Genomic DNA, 15286 nt, shown 5'->3' with positions numbered 1-15286 from the left:
ATTATCATAGTGCCAAAAGTTTAGTCCTGTATGTTTAATAAAGTACGGGGCTTTGCCAAGAGGTTAGCTTTTAGTGCATAACCGTACAAAGAAGTTACTGCTCTCATTTATGGTGTTATAACAGTTTAAGAATCAATAAACAGTTTTCTGTAGTCTCAAAGGCAACCTTAAGTGGAGGAAAGAGGCAATAAATAGAAATAAAAATCTAGTTAACTGAACACTTTCTATTTTGGCAAAATTTAATTCAGTCTGTATTTTGCAGTGTTGTTATGCCCTTGACAGTTTACACTGATCAGCCAATAAGTTGCACGGTTTCTAAAATTCAGCAACTTTAAGTAAACCACAAATAAGCTTTTTTCTTCTTTTTGCCTTGTTTTAAAAGTTCGTTTGCTTCTGTTTCCTATGTATTTCAAATATTTTTTAATTCATTGTGGCAGGAGAAATGGTACCCAACAATTTTTCTTAACACTGAAGATACTTCTGCTTTCCAAAGCTGCTTTCAGTTTTAAAGCCATTGAGTTTCCATCATGAATCTTCAACTTTATCTTTTCCCAACATGACATTTGTAGCTGGTTTGGGAAAGTAACTATCTGAGTATTTGAGAACAACTAGGATGAAAGATAATGTCCTGATTTCAAAGATTTCTGTTTTGGAAAAAATATAAATTTGACTGGATACCTGAAATCTTAAGTGGAATACATGTGGAAAAAGATGGAATTTAGATTACCTATACAACTTCTAATTCTAATTTCTTGACCTTTTATGCTTAACCATACATCATAAAATCTTACAATGATATTTTTTTATAGTTACATAATAATTTGGCTGTCAGGCTCTCTTATTTAAGCACATAAATCAGCAGTATTTAACTGACATAATTTTTTTCTTCAGCTTACCATGGATACAGTCCTATGATGGAATGCCCACAAGGCTACAAGAGGATCAATGCTACATTTTGTCAAGGTACGATAGCACCCACAATTGATTGTGTTTATTTTGAGTACCAGGTTTCTGTGACAGATTTGTTGCTATTTATGACTAGATGAATGGATGCAGTCCATTGATTTGTATTTGGGAAAAAATGTTGATGCTACTTTTAACTCTTTCCAAATACTGGCAACTCCATAGAGTGTTATTTTTTGCTCCGAGGCAAAAAACTTTTAAAACTTTTACATATACTCCCATTTTCTTTGATGATTTATAAAGATGACTTCATAAGGATTCATTTACTTTGTTTTTAAGTAGAAACACATTGTTCTGTCAGTTCTTTTGCTGAACAGTGAACCTGCAGGCTTACTCAGTTAAGTCAGATGAAACTAGCAATAGAGAGTAATTTCTGTAATCATGAAAGTATAGAGTAATCAGAGAACAATTCTTTTGGACTTAAGAGTTTAGACACAACAGCACTGAGAACAGCCAGATAATGTCACTGTTAAGTGGAAATGAAAAACCATGTGTGCCTAGCTACCATGTAAAGCAGTGACCCACGTATTGCAAGAACGTGCATAGCACAGGTGAGGATGTATGAAGTTAGATACTGCATAAGTTGTATTACTCCAAGATTATACCCTATATCTCCTGGCTGTAAACATAGAAGTTATCAAAATGTACAGGGTTGTGGGGTCTGCAGGATCATGCAGCTCCACAGAAAGGCTTGGGGCATTTTGATTCTTCTGGCCTATGGCATCGCTAACTGATGAAGCTAAACAGATGACCATAGACATATGCTCATTCTTTCTGTGTATCTTGGAGTATTGAACAGAGCTGCCAGATGATGTAGGAAAAAGCTTAATTGCTTGTCCAACTTGTTTGGCACAGCTCAAGTAAACAAGAGAAAGGACCTTTGAGAAGATGTGAGCAATCCTACAGTGGTGCTCTGGAGAGGGAATGAAGGGAAGAATGAGTTCAAGTGAGGCTGACACTGGCCTGTGGTCAGGTTTGTTAGTCATTGTTGACACTGCAAGGGTAAAAGAGGTCCCAACAAATAGGGGTGGTGGTGGAGAGGAGAAAATGAAAGAGTAATTGGCATTAAAGGATATATGTAGGCACTTTGGAGATAAAGTTGATTTCATTTAACTGAAAACTTTCAGTTAGCATGTTGATGAAGGAACGTGCAGCAGCCAGCCACATAAAGGAATTATTTTACCAACCAAAAAAAATACAGTTTTAGAGCACTAAACACAAACGTCCCAGGAGATGTCAGCTGCTACCTGAAAGCATAGGCACCTGAACCTATCTGCCGGTCCGTTCTCTACCTAGTGGTTTACCATCTTGCAGGGTAGGGGCATTTGGAGGATTGTGAGAGAAAATTGGGTTGAGTCAAAATAATAAAAATCTAAAAGGAGGAGAGCTGCAAATTGCATCTCAAGAGCTTGTTGCCTGATCTGCAGTGAAAGACTGTAGAGTCCTCTTAATAAATAAAAGGGATGGGGAGATGTTGATGGCAACTTACTGATGAGGACTGCAAAGTGAAATGGTGAAGGAGGCGAGTGTAAGGCGTAGGTGGGCCATCTTTTCACACCCAAATGAAACACGTAGGTGGTGCATATGTATCAGCAAGATGTTTCCAGCCATTTCAAAAGAGATTGTCTCATTCTGTGTAACAAGGTTTTTCAGAGTCTGCAAAAGAGAGGATTTCTAACTTTGAGCACAGAATATGTCTGGAAGATGCCATGATGCATTAGTACCATCATGCATTCCTCTGAACATGGTCCAGGAAAGACAGGAGCTTTTGATATCTCCAGTAGTTGTGCGCAAATCCCACTGTATACATAATGGTTTCCTAGACAGCAGCAACCCAGCAGGTATTTAAAGGCGAGTAGGGCATTACAGTTTATTTCAAGGGGTTGTGCCTAGGTGTTGGCAAACCTTATTTCATGGAAACTTAAGGTCCTTAATCGGGGGCTACAGACAGTTAAAAATGGTCTGGTGCTTGTGAAGGTTGCCAGAAGTAGGCCAGGAAGCTGTTTCGTTGAGCAGTGACAGGCTGATAGAGAGGGAGAACATATGTCTCTGGGTAGGCACATGAGAGGGAGCTAAGTCCCGCCATGGTAGTGTGCAGAAATAGATCCATACCTGGTAGGCTAGTTATTGTTTGTTGTACTGGGTTTTGATAGTTTTTCCCCTGACACATCTTTGTACTACGTAACTAATACTGCAAGAAATACGAGGCTTTAAACAGTTTGTTTTATTACTGATATCATTATTGCAGAAGAGAGCAAGCTGTAGACTCATAGTTGATACACGGAAACTTATAACCTAGTGTTTAATCAGACAATGGGAGTCAGAGTATCCCACCATGAAGTTGAATGTTGATGAATTGAGGATGGGGACAGTCTCTTAACCTTCTGGAGAGGACAGAGGTGGTGACTGCTGCAGCTTCCCCTTATTGCCTTATTGAGGCTTGGGTGGCTTCTCTGTAATTTACCCACCAGCACACTTCAAAAATGAGGTACAAATAAGGAAGGAACTGGGAGAAGGAATACCCATGAAACAAAGCCAGGAAGAAATCGAGTCCTATTGAACTAAGTAACAAGACTACCATTTCCTTTCAGAGGGTCAGGATTTTGACCTCTGAGCAGTCATCAGGAAAGCTAGCTTCATATGTGAAAGCTGCTGGCAGGGTGCATTTCAGTCTTGAACTGGTCATTAGCATGTGCTTCTCAATGGGTCAGGCAAAAGTGTCCTGTTTGTGTTTGTCTGAATCAGACGTGCTTTTCTAGAAGAGAAGAGGATAGTGCTAATGAAGAAACAGATGTTCATATCACAAACACAGAGGAAAGCAGCAGCAATAGCTGTGAAGAGAAAACTGTTTAAGCTGCTGGTGGGGGAGTATTCATATTATTGTAATAATCCTTACAATTAAATTGGAAAGGAGTGGCACAGCATGTCCATATGCAAGTATACATTTTAATTAGATTATTCTTTGCTGAAAGAGTGTGCATGCTGTGTCCATGCTCAGAAAGGGCCAGCATTGCCAGACCAAATAGTAATGGGGATATATTTCTGAATCCCTGCCTGCAGCTAAAAGAGATTGCTGTTTTCACCTAGATACCCATCCAACTTTCACTGCCTTTGAAAACTCAGGCCTAAAAGCCTAATTAACCTTTTGTTCTACATTGGTTTTGCAGTCAAAAGTCTCCCTAGTTTAGAAAGCCTATGTAGTTTTAGTGTGATTAATACCCAGGTCCTGATTTTTTTTTTCCTTTCAAGTGAGTGAACTAATGTAAAGAAACATTCTTCTTTCTAATGTGTATGTAGGACAACAAAGAACCATCTGTGGGTATGCTAATTCGAACAGTTCAGTGTAATTGCTATCAAGAAAGCTTTTTCCCCCCCTCAGTAATTATCTTTTCAATGGGATGATTTATTACATGTACATACATGGATGCCCTAAGGCTGTCATTAAAGCCAAAATACAGCTTATCAGACTTGCAACTTCTTTGTCAGAATCCACATGCAATGCTAATTTCTGGTTCCCTGTTTAGAATTATACTTAGTGTTTCCTCCTTCTGCTAATGGTTTTCTTGGAAAACTGAAACAGAATGAAAAAAACAGCTGGTGAAAAGGTTGGATTCCTTTTTCAGGAAACTAACATACTGCCAATAGAGCACTTCAAAAATCTTATCTTGAGGAACTGGAAAAATACCTGAACACTTGTTGTTTTTCAGTGAAGTAAAAAGTTGTTCGTGGAAGTTCTTGAAAAGTCCCCATATGCTTAAAATTAAATATATATGAGCTTGCAGAAACTCGTACTTGTATGTTGATGGATCAAATTCTGTAATCATATGCTCTGGGGACATCAAGCTTTTTTCCCTTGGCTTCATCATGATTTAAAAATAACTTCTGAAGGTATATTCTGCCCCTCCTATATTTGTCCCTAAAATTCAGTAAGAAATTTGTTTTCTCTGCATGTTTTATATATATTTTATTACTTTTAAGTAATAAAAGAGCTTTGCTTCATAAGAAATGCTATTTAATGTTACTTAGCTACTAAGTTAACAACCTTCTTTCAAAGAAGTTCTTTTATGATGATCATACTGAGAAATAAATATATCTCCAGAAACTGGGCTGGGTTGCTGTTTGGACATTGATTATGTGTTTGAAAAGTATGGCTCTGCAAACTTGCATTCCAGTAAATTCCACGCAGAAGCACAAAATGAGTTGGATTGATTTCTCCTGCTGCTACTCTGTTAGCTCAGAAGAAATCAGTGGGTCATTTCTTAGCATAAGCAACATTTTTTTCTGTAATTTTAAAAAAATATATATTGCAATAGTTTCATTAGCAATCAAGCCTTGTTGTGTGTTTCTTTTTCCCCTTGTTGTTCTCACTAATCAGGTTATTGTTGAAACAATCAACGCAGTTTACTGGAGACAGTAAAATCTGGATATTATATTTTTCTTAGAACTGAGGATATTAATAGTGGTTAACAATATAGCTATAGCAGAACCAGTTGGAACAGTATTTTCAGTGGTGTTAGTAGGTACAGTTGTAATTGATTTTCATAAAGAGAATAAAAACTGGTGCCTGCATATTGAGCCAATTTGGAGATCATTCAGTCAGATGGCACTCCCAGTGAAGCCTAGCATATACCTACCAGAATGAGTCAAATTTTCACAAATGAGACATAAATTATATGTTCCAGTCTTAATTTGCAACATGACATATTATGCATATTAAAGCACTTATGCATTAAAACATCTGTCAAGGCAGATATTACTATAACATTTAATGACTGACCACTAGGCCATTTCTAATTAAGAAGTTGCCCAGTACTTTGACAAATTCTAATTAGTATATAACTGATCTAGAAGGCTTGCTTTGCTTAAATGCAGCGAAGTGTCTTAAGTGTGTGCTGTTCTTCTCGAAAGCCAAGTTGCTTGCTTTGCATCAAAAGGAGATAAACATTATCTGTTCAGTTTTATTACTTAGTCATTTAAACGAAGTCAGTTTCTGAAAAGCATAGAAATCTGATTTCAGAGCTACGTGCAGAAGTTCCCCTTCAGAAATTTACCTTTCCATGGTGCTTAGGCCTGGAATCAGCTGTGGGCTGCTGATGTTGAGATTGCGTGTGTCCTCCGGGCACTTGGGACAGAGGGGATGAGAAGGGCTGCAGTACTTTCTAGCCACAAGTTTATTCTGAATATTTCAGTGCAGCTACCAGAGCTGTGGTGGTCTGACTAGGCTTTCTACTTCTGCAAGTTCCCTTTCTTGGTCCAATTTTCATAAGAACCTTCTGGATATCGTGACTATCCCAGCCGGAGGCTATTGCATATTTAGTTTTTATGCCTTGTCATCTATGTCATGTGTTGTCTTAAAAATTGTGAAATTGTAAGTTGTTTTCTTCTGTTGATACATGTAATGTGAGCTGGAGAATCTGATTTTTTCATTGTCTATTGAGACAGATTTATTCATGTTATCAAAAATCACATACCAAATTTGTAAAATAGAAAACGCATTGTATACACGAGATCTGTTGTTTCAAAAGAGGGATTATTAATTTAATTAATAGTAAATGACTTCTTAGTGTTCTTCAGCCTTGTTTATGAAAATTTTAATAAATTAATAGAAAATAATAAAGAAAAAAACCGCCAAACCCTGATCCAATTTTGATAGTTGACACTATGATTTCAGAGTTGTCAGTGCTCCTGAAATAAATTTGACTGCATTCTTTACATGAATGGTAGCAATGATTTCTTAAAAACAAATTAGAGACTATTTTTGTTTACATTTGCATTGTACAAAATTCTTGTAGTGACCCCTGACTTTTTTGAACTCACAGACTGTTTTTCTTGAGCAAAAATATTTTCTTTAAAATGAATAGATAGATTTAAATAACATACTGTCAGAAGATTGTGGCTTCGACCAGAACACATTAATAAATATGTACGTTCAGTTCTAGAATTTTGTTTTTAAGTTAAATGTTTAAATGTGGTTAAATGCTCCGAGCTGTGATGATTTTGATGAGCATAAATTCAATGTGTTAAGCATGGAGATGAAAGAATGAATTTCATTTTATAGGAATGTTTCAAATTCCAGTATGTCTGTGACCAAATATGGGCCTCACTCGCTATCTGAAAAGGGTAGAGAGTGGACTTGCTCCATGTGTCCAAAAGAGCTACAAGGCTGAAGAGAGAGAAGACAGCTTTACACCACTGTGGTGTTTCCTGTGATTCTGCATTAGGCCAGCTGGGCCTGGGTGGTCTGAAGAGCTGTTATAATGGTTAACACAGCCAAAACACAGTGAACTTCTCTTCCTAAATACTCTTCCAGCTGGAGGCTGCCAAAGGGAAACACTACAGGGCTGATATTCCAACCGTCAGCTTTTGTAGGTTGGTCTATAGCAAAACAGCTCTCTGCTGATCAACTAGTCCTACTGCAGCACTTCCCTTGCTATAGCAAGCATCAAGCTCTTCAGGCCGTGTTGACCTGTTAGTGTGGAGGACCAGTAGGCTGTGAAGCCTTTTCCTATTTGCTTGCTGAGGAATCTAAGTAAAGTATTTCAGTAAATGGGCAAATTAAAGGAGGTTACAGTAGCTTTATGATGACCCAGTAAATCACTCAGCGTGTTTTACAGTAACCAAGCAAAGCATATTCTTTTGCAGTAAGTGACAGGTACACATCTCATTATAAGCAGGCACAGGAATTTTTCCTAGGACTCGGTGTTTACACTTGGAATGGTTTGTTATCCTTGGAGAAGGGATACTCAGGCTACATTATGGTGTCATTGATGCTGGAATAAAGCTGAAATGATTCACTTCCTGAATGTGATTGAATTAGGCATGCCATTGCTCAAGGAAAGGTAGGAGAACATTGCATGTAGGTTTCCAGTAGAGAACGAAAGTAGTGTTGAACAGCAGCTAGTGCAGCCCCAAAGACTGTTTTAATCGACTTTAAAAGACATTATAGAATTGGAGAATCTAAGCAGAACACTGGAAGATAATACCTTCTGCAGCATGTCCTCCCCTCCAGCACAGGGTTCTTCCATGCATCGTCATGCAGTGGAGAAAGAGATTCTACTACATTGTACCCTTCTGTACACAAATACCTATACAATAGCCAGAGAGAAACCTTCCATTAGGTGTATAAATGCTTTGTCACTTAAGTTTAAGTACCTTAGAACAGAATTTGATCCCATATCTAACTTTTCTTCTTTTAAAGTTTTGATTCATGTATTTCTTTTTCAGTCATCACAATTCCCCAGCATGCAATGCATGTAAGAGAGCTGAACAAGTAAATCAATACTTGTATAAAAGAACCTGACCCTCGTGATATAGATTGAGGTGTTGAAAAGCCACTGGGGTTTTGGGTCTTTAAGCAAGGAAGAACTGTTTAGAGCAAAGTAAAAAATAAGGGTTAAGCTGTTTTTCAAAAGTTTTCTGGTTTTTTATTTCTTCTGGACTATTCAGTCCTTCCCTAAATCACAGTTATTAGAAGAAAATAGGTTGTTGTATTAACTGTTGCTTGCACTTAGACTTAATGAAATTTAATTTAGTATTGTGACATTTACCCCATGTAATTGGAAATATGTGTGTGTGTGGTCATGAGTAAAAACTGAGGTCAATTCTTCATCTGATTTTCTTAACTATTTGAGGAACAAGATTCTTGTAAAGTGCTTTCAAAACACAGTTGTATTTTGGGGCATTTCTAGTGTGAAACCTTGAAGATTGACTTACTCTGGACAAAGATACAAATAAAATTTCTTTGTGAATGTTCTTAGAAAGCAAGGAGAAAAAGCCATGAGTAAAGTAAATTTTCATTTTGATATCTGAGTTATCCATTCATTTCCATCTTCTATCTACTAATTAATGTATGTAATGTTCTTTGAAGATGAAGTGGTTTTGGACTTAGTAAAACTATATGTAATTATCACGGTTTCTAACAAGTTCAATGTTAGCATGTGCTTTCTTGTTTAAGTGAATACCATCTTACGTTGTTCCCATCTTCCTCCTTCACTTCTGTTTGGTTTTGGAGGTTTGGTTTGTTTGGGGTTTTTTTTAAGTCATGAAGATTACTTCGTTCTTAGTCACACTCTTCACGTGAGCAGACAAGCATTCAGTTAGGAAATAGTTGGTTTAGCTTCTTTTTTTCCCTGGGAAATTCAGTGGCAGTGGGTCATTAACACATTGCGTTTTCCGAGAGCAGGTTGACCTGACACCCAGTAGACCTATACAAATCTGTGGGAAGGTATCAAACACTAACTGTTGCTGTTAAGAGAGCCTGTTTTAAGTTCTCCTTAGTGGGGAAGATTGTGGGATAGATTAGCAGTGGTTTGTTTGCCGTGTCTCGGTTGTTTGAAGCTGGGAGCACTGTGGTGGCTCTGGAGGAGAGCATGGTGGCTGACCTCACCATATACCAAGCTGTGTGCTTAGAAGAGGATATAGGAGGACCTGAGGCACAGCAGTCTCACCTGTACAGTACTGCAGCACCACTGTCAAGACCCTGGTTATGGCAAAGCTTTTGTGCGTTTGGATGAACTTGTGAGAGCAAGTCACCAGCAGGGCCTCTGGGATGGCATGTGGCTTCCACTGCTATCTCAACAGATCCAAAGTAGGAGTAAAGCTTTCATTTCATGTCAAACTTCCATGGAGACAGATGACCAAATCTAGGAGGACAGGGTGTCAAGGACCAGTTCCATGTATTTGGCGTGTATAATACTAAGGAGTAACAGCAAAGGGTCAGACTGTCAGTCAGTGCAGAATGACAGTGCTTCTTTCATGCCTGTGGGGTTACACCAGTTTATTACCATTGAGAAGGGTCAAGTCATTCACATTATCAGGCACCAGCTATTACAAAATCAGTGCTTTATTTACCAGTTCTTTATAAATCATAAATAACAGCACCTACTGTGAGAGTTTGCTGTGGAGCCATGCAAGGTGCTGTGTGGAAAAGCTCCTTGCTTAACATTTTTTTTTTTCTGTATCACTAATGCAGAATGCAGTTTTTACCAGTGGAGCTTCATTACTCTGTTTTCCTAGGAAACTGAAAATTAATATTTAGTTGGTCTTTAGAAAGCTTTATTTACATGTGTATGGTTTTATAGTACTGCTACATAGTCCCTTAAAATATTTCCTCTGTGTAGATGAAGGCAGTTGATCAAATCACTCTACAAGCATGTCGTCAGTTCATACTTATGCACAACAAAGGATTGTTCAGACAACTTTAAAGTAGCTTTTCCTCTAGTTTTTACAATAGAGCAAATGAATTCTTATTGCTATACTGATTTAAAACTGAAATAAATACTTTTTATGTCCGTATACAAGAAATAGAAGGCTAAAAAGAAAAAAAAGTCTGTTAATCGTGAATCAGATTTCTTTTTCAGCTGTCTGAACAAGTTGATTCCAGTGCAATTTGCACAGCTGGGCAGGCTGGCAGGTGGTAGGAAACATTTTGGGTAGGTGGCCTTTTACCACAGTCGGAAATAAAGTGAAGTAGATAGTAAATCTGAAAGGTGGGTTGTTTTTTTTTTTTTAACCCAAAGTTGTTAAATAAACACTATTCTAACGCATATGTATGGGGTTTTTTTGAAAATTTGAAGGTGTTTTTAATCAACTTGTAGCTTGTTTCCGTTGAATCCCTAGATAGGCTTGCGTAATAATTCAGCATAGAGCATCAGCTCAGTAATTCTATGAGCTCATTGAGAAGACACGACTTGGAAAAGAGGCACTTAAAATACACTATAATTAAGTTATGCTGAGGCATCTGAACATGCACAATAAAGTTAACTTTAAAAAATGGACAAATTTAACAAGAGAAATATCCGTATCAGGAACTCTAGAAGGAATATTCATTAGTATTTACATACATATAAGCTGTTACATAAATGTAGCAGTGCCCACTTTAAATAGCAATAACAGAGTACATGTGATTGGGGTGTCATGCTTTTAAATACTAGACATACAAGAACAGTTCATCTGGGAAGAGATTTAATACAGAGGAAGTAATGACAGCATCTGTGAATGTTTCCTGCAGAATAGTTGAATCATTTGGAAAGAAAGATGACTGAGTATTGATGAATTATAGGAAGATCCCATCTACCTGCAAGTTAGCCATTTCAGTAAATAATGCCATGAAACCTTCACTATTAGTAGGCAAAGCTCTAAAACAGGATTCTCCCAGTATCACCGAATCCATTCGATATGGTCCTATGCCAGTTTTTCTCAGCAGTGACATGAAATAAAGTTCCAATCTGTAAAGTTGTGCTTAATTTCTATTTAGATGATATGTAAATTCACTTTACTTTAAAATTCACAGTTACAGTTTATCTGTATAAAGACTTAAATATAAGCTATATTAAAAAAAAATCATTGTAAAATCCAAATAGTACAGTTTTGCTACTAGGTATTCAAGATCATAGAATCATAGAATAGTTTGGGTTGGAAGGGACCTTTCAAGGTCATCTCATCCAGCCCCCCTGCAATGGGCAGGGACATCTTCAACTAGATCAGGTTGCTCAGAGCCCCATCCAGCCTGACCTTGAATGTTTCCAGCTCAGCTAGTGGAACTCTGTAACCTGTAACTAGAATTTGTTTAAGTGTAAAGCCAGATTTTGTACCCCTTTCTGCAGAACAAAAATTGTTTTTTCTGAATTTCACTGTAAATATATATATGCATTTCAGTTCAGTACCTAAATTATTAAAAGTTGAAAAACTGCTTGAGAATTATAACAACAGACATCATTTTTTCCTTCTACAAAGTACAGGTACAGTTCTACAAACTTAAAAGATATGGTTCATTTGAGTAGTACAGATAATACTAGCGTTGTGAATAAAATTATTCAAATCCAAGTTAGAAAGCAGGTTTCATAATTTTTTTTTTTTCTCATCTATGTGTGTCTTTGCACAATTTTACTTTTTGGTTTTTACATGCCTATATACTTTCAATTTTCAAATAATAAAATTTATCCATATATAGATTTTTAACATTCCTTAAAATGAAGCTTAATGCAAACAATGAGCAAAATCATCATCTAATAAATGCAAAATGCATCATTAATCATTTTAAACATTGAAAGTATGAATTCACTTATTTTAAGCTATGTAATTACTTACCTTGCTTAAATACACGTAGAATGGTAGAGTTATCCTCCTAGATAGGAAGGAAAAGTGCCAAATTTTTTGTAATGATGACATATAGGCAAATAGCAATGTATTTTAATGGTTAACAAACAAGAGACTTGGTCTTTCCTTGAAAATAAGAACTGTAAACTCAAAGTCAAATTAATATTATTTTTAAAAAGTTGTCTTTTTCACTGATTTAAAATTTAAATGCTGTCTTCACTAGACAAAGCATTTCTGCTAATTCTACATGTATATACATTCCAGAAAAAGTGACAAGAAAAAGCGGTATTTTACGTATGTTCTCTGGGAGATATCTTCCTTTTTTTTTTCCCAGTAGTATAGTTTAATCTTCCTATAAATAAAAATGTATACTTAGAATTTGTAAAGGGAGAAAGTTGTTAAAAACATCTGGCTATTACAATGTAGAAAGTGAGCAATTAGTTTCACTGTATGTACCAATGTCAACACCAATGAGTAACTAATATTAAACTATAAAAAGCAAAAGTCAGATTAGAATAAAAGAGCACAGTCCTTATTAAAAGTATGTATCTTAATTTTTAATTTTTTATATTGTCTTTCTTCCTTCTCTTAATTTCTCCTGTGTTTTTCCTCTTTCTCCAAAATCTGTATGTGCTTTTTGCACACGTGTGTGTAATTTGTGTATTAATTGTGTTGAGGATTTTCATTTTGAAATGAACCTGGATATTGAGATTTTGCCTGTATTCGGAGTAAAGCATACAGTCTCTTCCTCTAACTTGTTTCTGACGTCAGAGTCAGTGCTTCAGCAGAGCAAGCAGAATTGTTCCATGGTTTAGCATTTGAGGACTGATCTGACAACCCAAATTGGCAATGGGAAGAAAATTCAATAGTGGGTTCTTGAGTGTTCCCGTATTTGCTTTTGTATTAGCTTCTGGGTATTTCATAGTCTTCCGTTATGTTCCTCATCATGCCTGATGTTTGAAAGTGGAGGGTTAGCAATACGTCCTTTCACACCCAACAACTTTACAACAGCATCAATATGTTTCTGTTTAGGGATGTTTCAATAATATCTTTAGTTTGCTAGCTGTTAAGATTTAAGTTAATTCATCGCAATAGTCACAAAAGAGAATGGTATTGAAACAATGATGATCTTCCTTCTGGGATCAGTTGGCACTCTGTAGATGCCTTCAATCATATTTTGAGATTTCAGGGCAAAAGAAAGAACCTAGTCAGACTAAGCAACTGAAGAAACTGTCTAAAAAAATTTTCATCAAGTGCATCAGAACAAGTCTAGCTTACTAAATATTCTGTATTAGTGCAATCCTTAAATAAGATACCTCTGTGCTTATATGGGACATCTTCCTGCTCAAAGATTGGATGGGTCAAAAGGTAGACTGCTGTAGGAGAATATTTCACCAAGTTTTTGTGCTCTTTTCTTATACCATTCTCCTTTTTAAATAGTCCACTCCCTCTGAGGTCAGAAAGTCATGTAGTCTGGGAATTTCACTTGAAAATTCCTTTGAGGCAGAGCTGATCCTTTGTAATTCATGTGGTTTCCATCACATTTTATCCAAAGTTCTAGGATATAAATAATCACTCTTTGTCACATGTGGCTAAGTGCATAGAGGTGAAGTTGATCCAGGTGGTGTCAAGATACTAGATTAGGTACAGCATTGGAAGAGCTGAGGGATAAGCTTAACACTGAATATTTGGAAAAAATCGCAGCTGAGATGGCAACTGCTAGAGTCTGCTGTACTGTGAGCTTAAGTCGTGTGCTCCTGTGTAGTGGGACAGGTAGCCAAACTTGGAGAGAAAAATGAAGAAGAAGGTAGGAACATGAAAGAGTCTTTCTGTAGGTTTCCAAAAGCAAACTCCAGCACATCTGTTGTATTTTACATATTCAACTTCTTATCCTCATTGATTGTGTTGAATCAGGCTGCAACATACAATGAGGTCAAATAAAATGGTGAAGGTTTTATAAAAACTAAGAGGAAAGGTAGTAAGTATTACATGTTTTAGATGAAATGATCACTAATACCTGATTTCCAAGGAGTATTTCCTAGCTGGAGTATTTGACTTCCATTTGAAGTGTATTGCCAAGGTAGGCATTTTTTCGTAGCTTAGGGATAGGGAGGGAAAGTCTTATGTAAAAATAACACATGTAAACATTTTAAAGCAGGTCTGTTTCAATGTGCTGTCTCTATTTTTCTGAAAGAGGAGATATGACAATTTATGACAGAGACAATTATAGGTTGGGGTTTTTTTGTTTTGGGGTTTTTTAATTATTATTTTAAGGTTTTGATTATCAGTGCAAGCTACATTGTTACTGTCTCCTGAAATAAAATCCTAGTTTGGCTGACTTAGTTACAGATGGTATCCAGATGATTATTGGACAGGTCCTATTCTGAGAGTAAGTGAATTATAGATACAACCCTAAGTGTGATAAAGGCCTGAGGCCCAGTGAGACCTGGAATGGGACACTGGTGCAGGTAGCCTCATAACAGCAAACTTCATCAAAGCAGTTGTTAATTATTACAAAGTTGTGATCCCACAGATGCAATGCTTTTTGCCCCACATCACATATGTTCTGTCCTTCCTATTAAGATAAGCTCTTTAGGCTAGAGATGGTATTTTTGCGTTGTGCGTCTTCCAGCACAATGAACCTTCAGGCACTACGAAATACAAATACCGATAAAAATTGTATTAAAAGTGCCAAGCAGTGTCCCGTCCTGTATAAAATATACTACATCGCTTAAAACTTGCCTCTGTGAATGTTCTTGTGAGTTGTGTTTGACTGCGCAAGCAATCATCTGATCAGGAAAAGAGGGGTTGATAAGCCAGTCAAAGTGTATTTGTTTTTTAATTCAGAGTACTTGAGAATGATGTATAAATGTAACTGTTTTTCTGTTATGTTCTCAGCAGTGTTTTAAACGGTTATAAATCAAATGTCAGTATGGGAAAAAGTGTCGATTGGAGTGTTAACTCGTAACAGTTCTGCACATACTTAAAAATGATAGGATAACTTCTGAAGAAAGAAGAACATTCATACATGTTTCGGTATCTGATTATTTTCAATTTTCCCGCAGATATCAATGAGTGTCAGTTACAGGGAGTATGCCCTAATGGTGAGTGCTTGAATACCATGGGCAGCTACAGATGCACCTGCAAAATGGGATTTGTGCCAGATCCTACCCTCTCAAGATGCATACGTAAGTAGTAGTGCTAATCAAAGTAGCAAAATAGATAC

General features: G+C 36.8%; 1 protein-coding gene across 1 annotated transcript in view; it reads left to right on the top strand.

The window, feature by feature from the left end:
- The window catches only part of LTBP1 (latent transforming growth factor beta binding protein 1), a 204995-nt gene that overhangs the window by 111689 nt on the left and 78020 nt on the right, over window positions 1-15286 (top strand). The window contains exons 9-10 of the mRNA XM_075708573.1: window positions 892-963; window positions 15126-15248. Coding sequence (XP_075564688.1) covers window positions 892-963; window positions 15126-15248 — 195 coding nt within the window. The remainder of the gene's footprint in view (window positions 1-891; window positions 964-15125; window positions 15249-15286) is intronic.

This window comes from Pelecanus crispus, chromosome 3 (genome assembly GCF_030463565.1).
Source record: "Pelecanus crispus isolate bPelCri1 chromosome 3, bPelCri1.pri, whole genome shotgun sequence".
NCBI lineage: Eukaryota > Metazoa > Chordata > Aves > Pelecaniformes > Pelecanidae > Pelecanus > Pelecanus crispus.
Note: the sequence above shows the minus strand (reverse complement) of the source record. Positions and strands in the feature narration are given on the sequence as shown.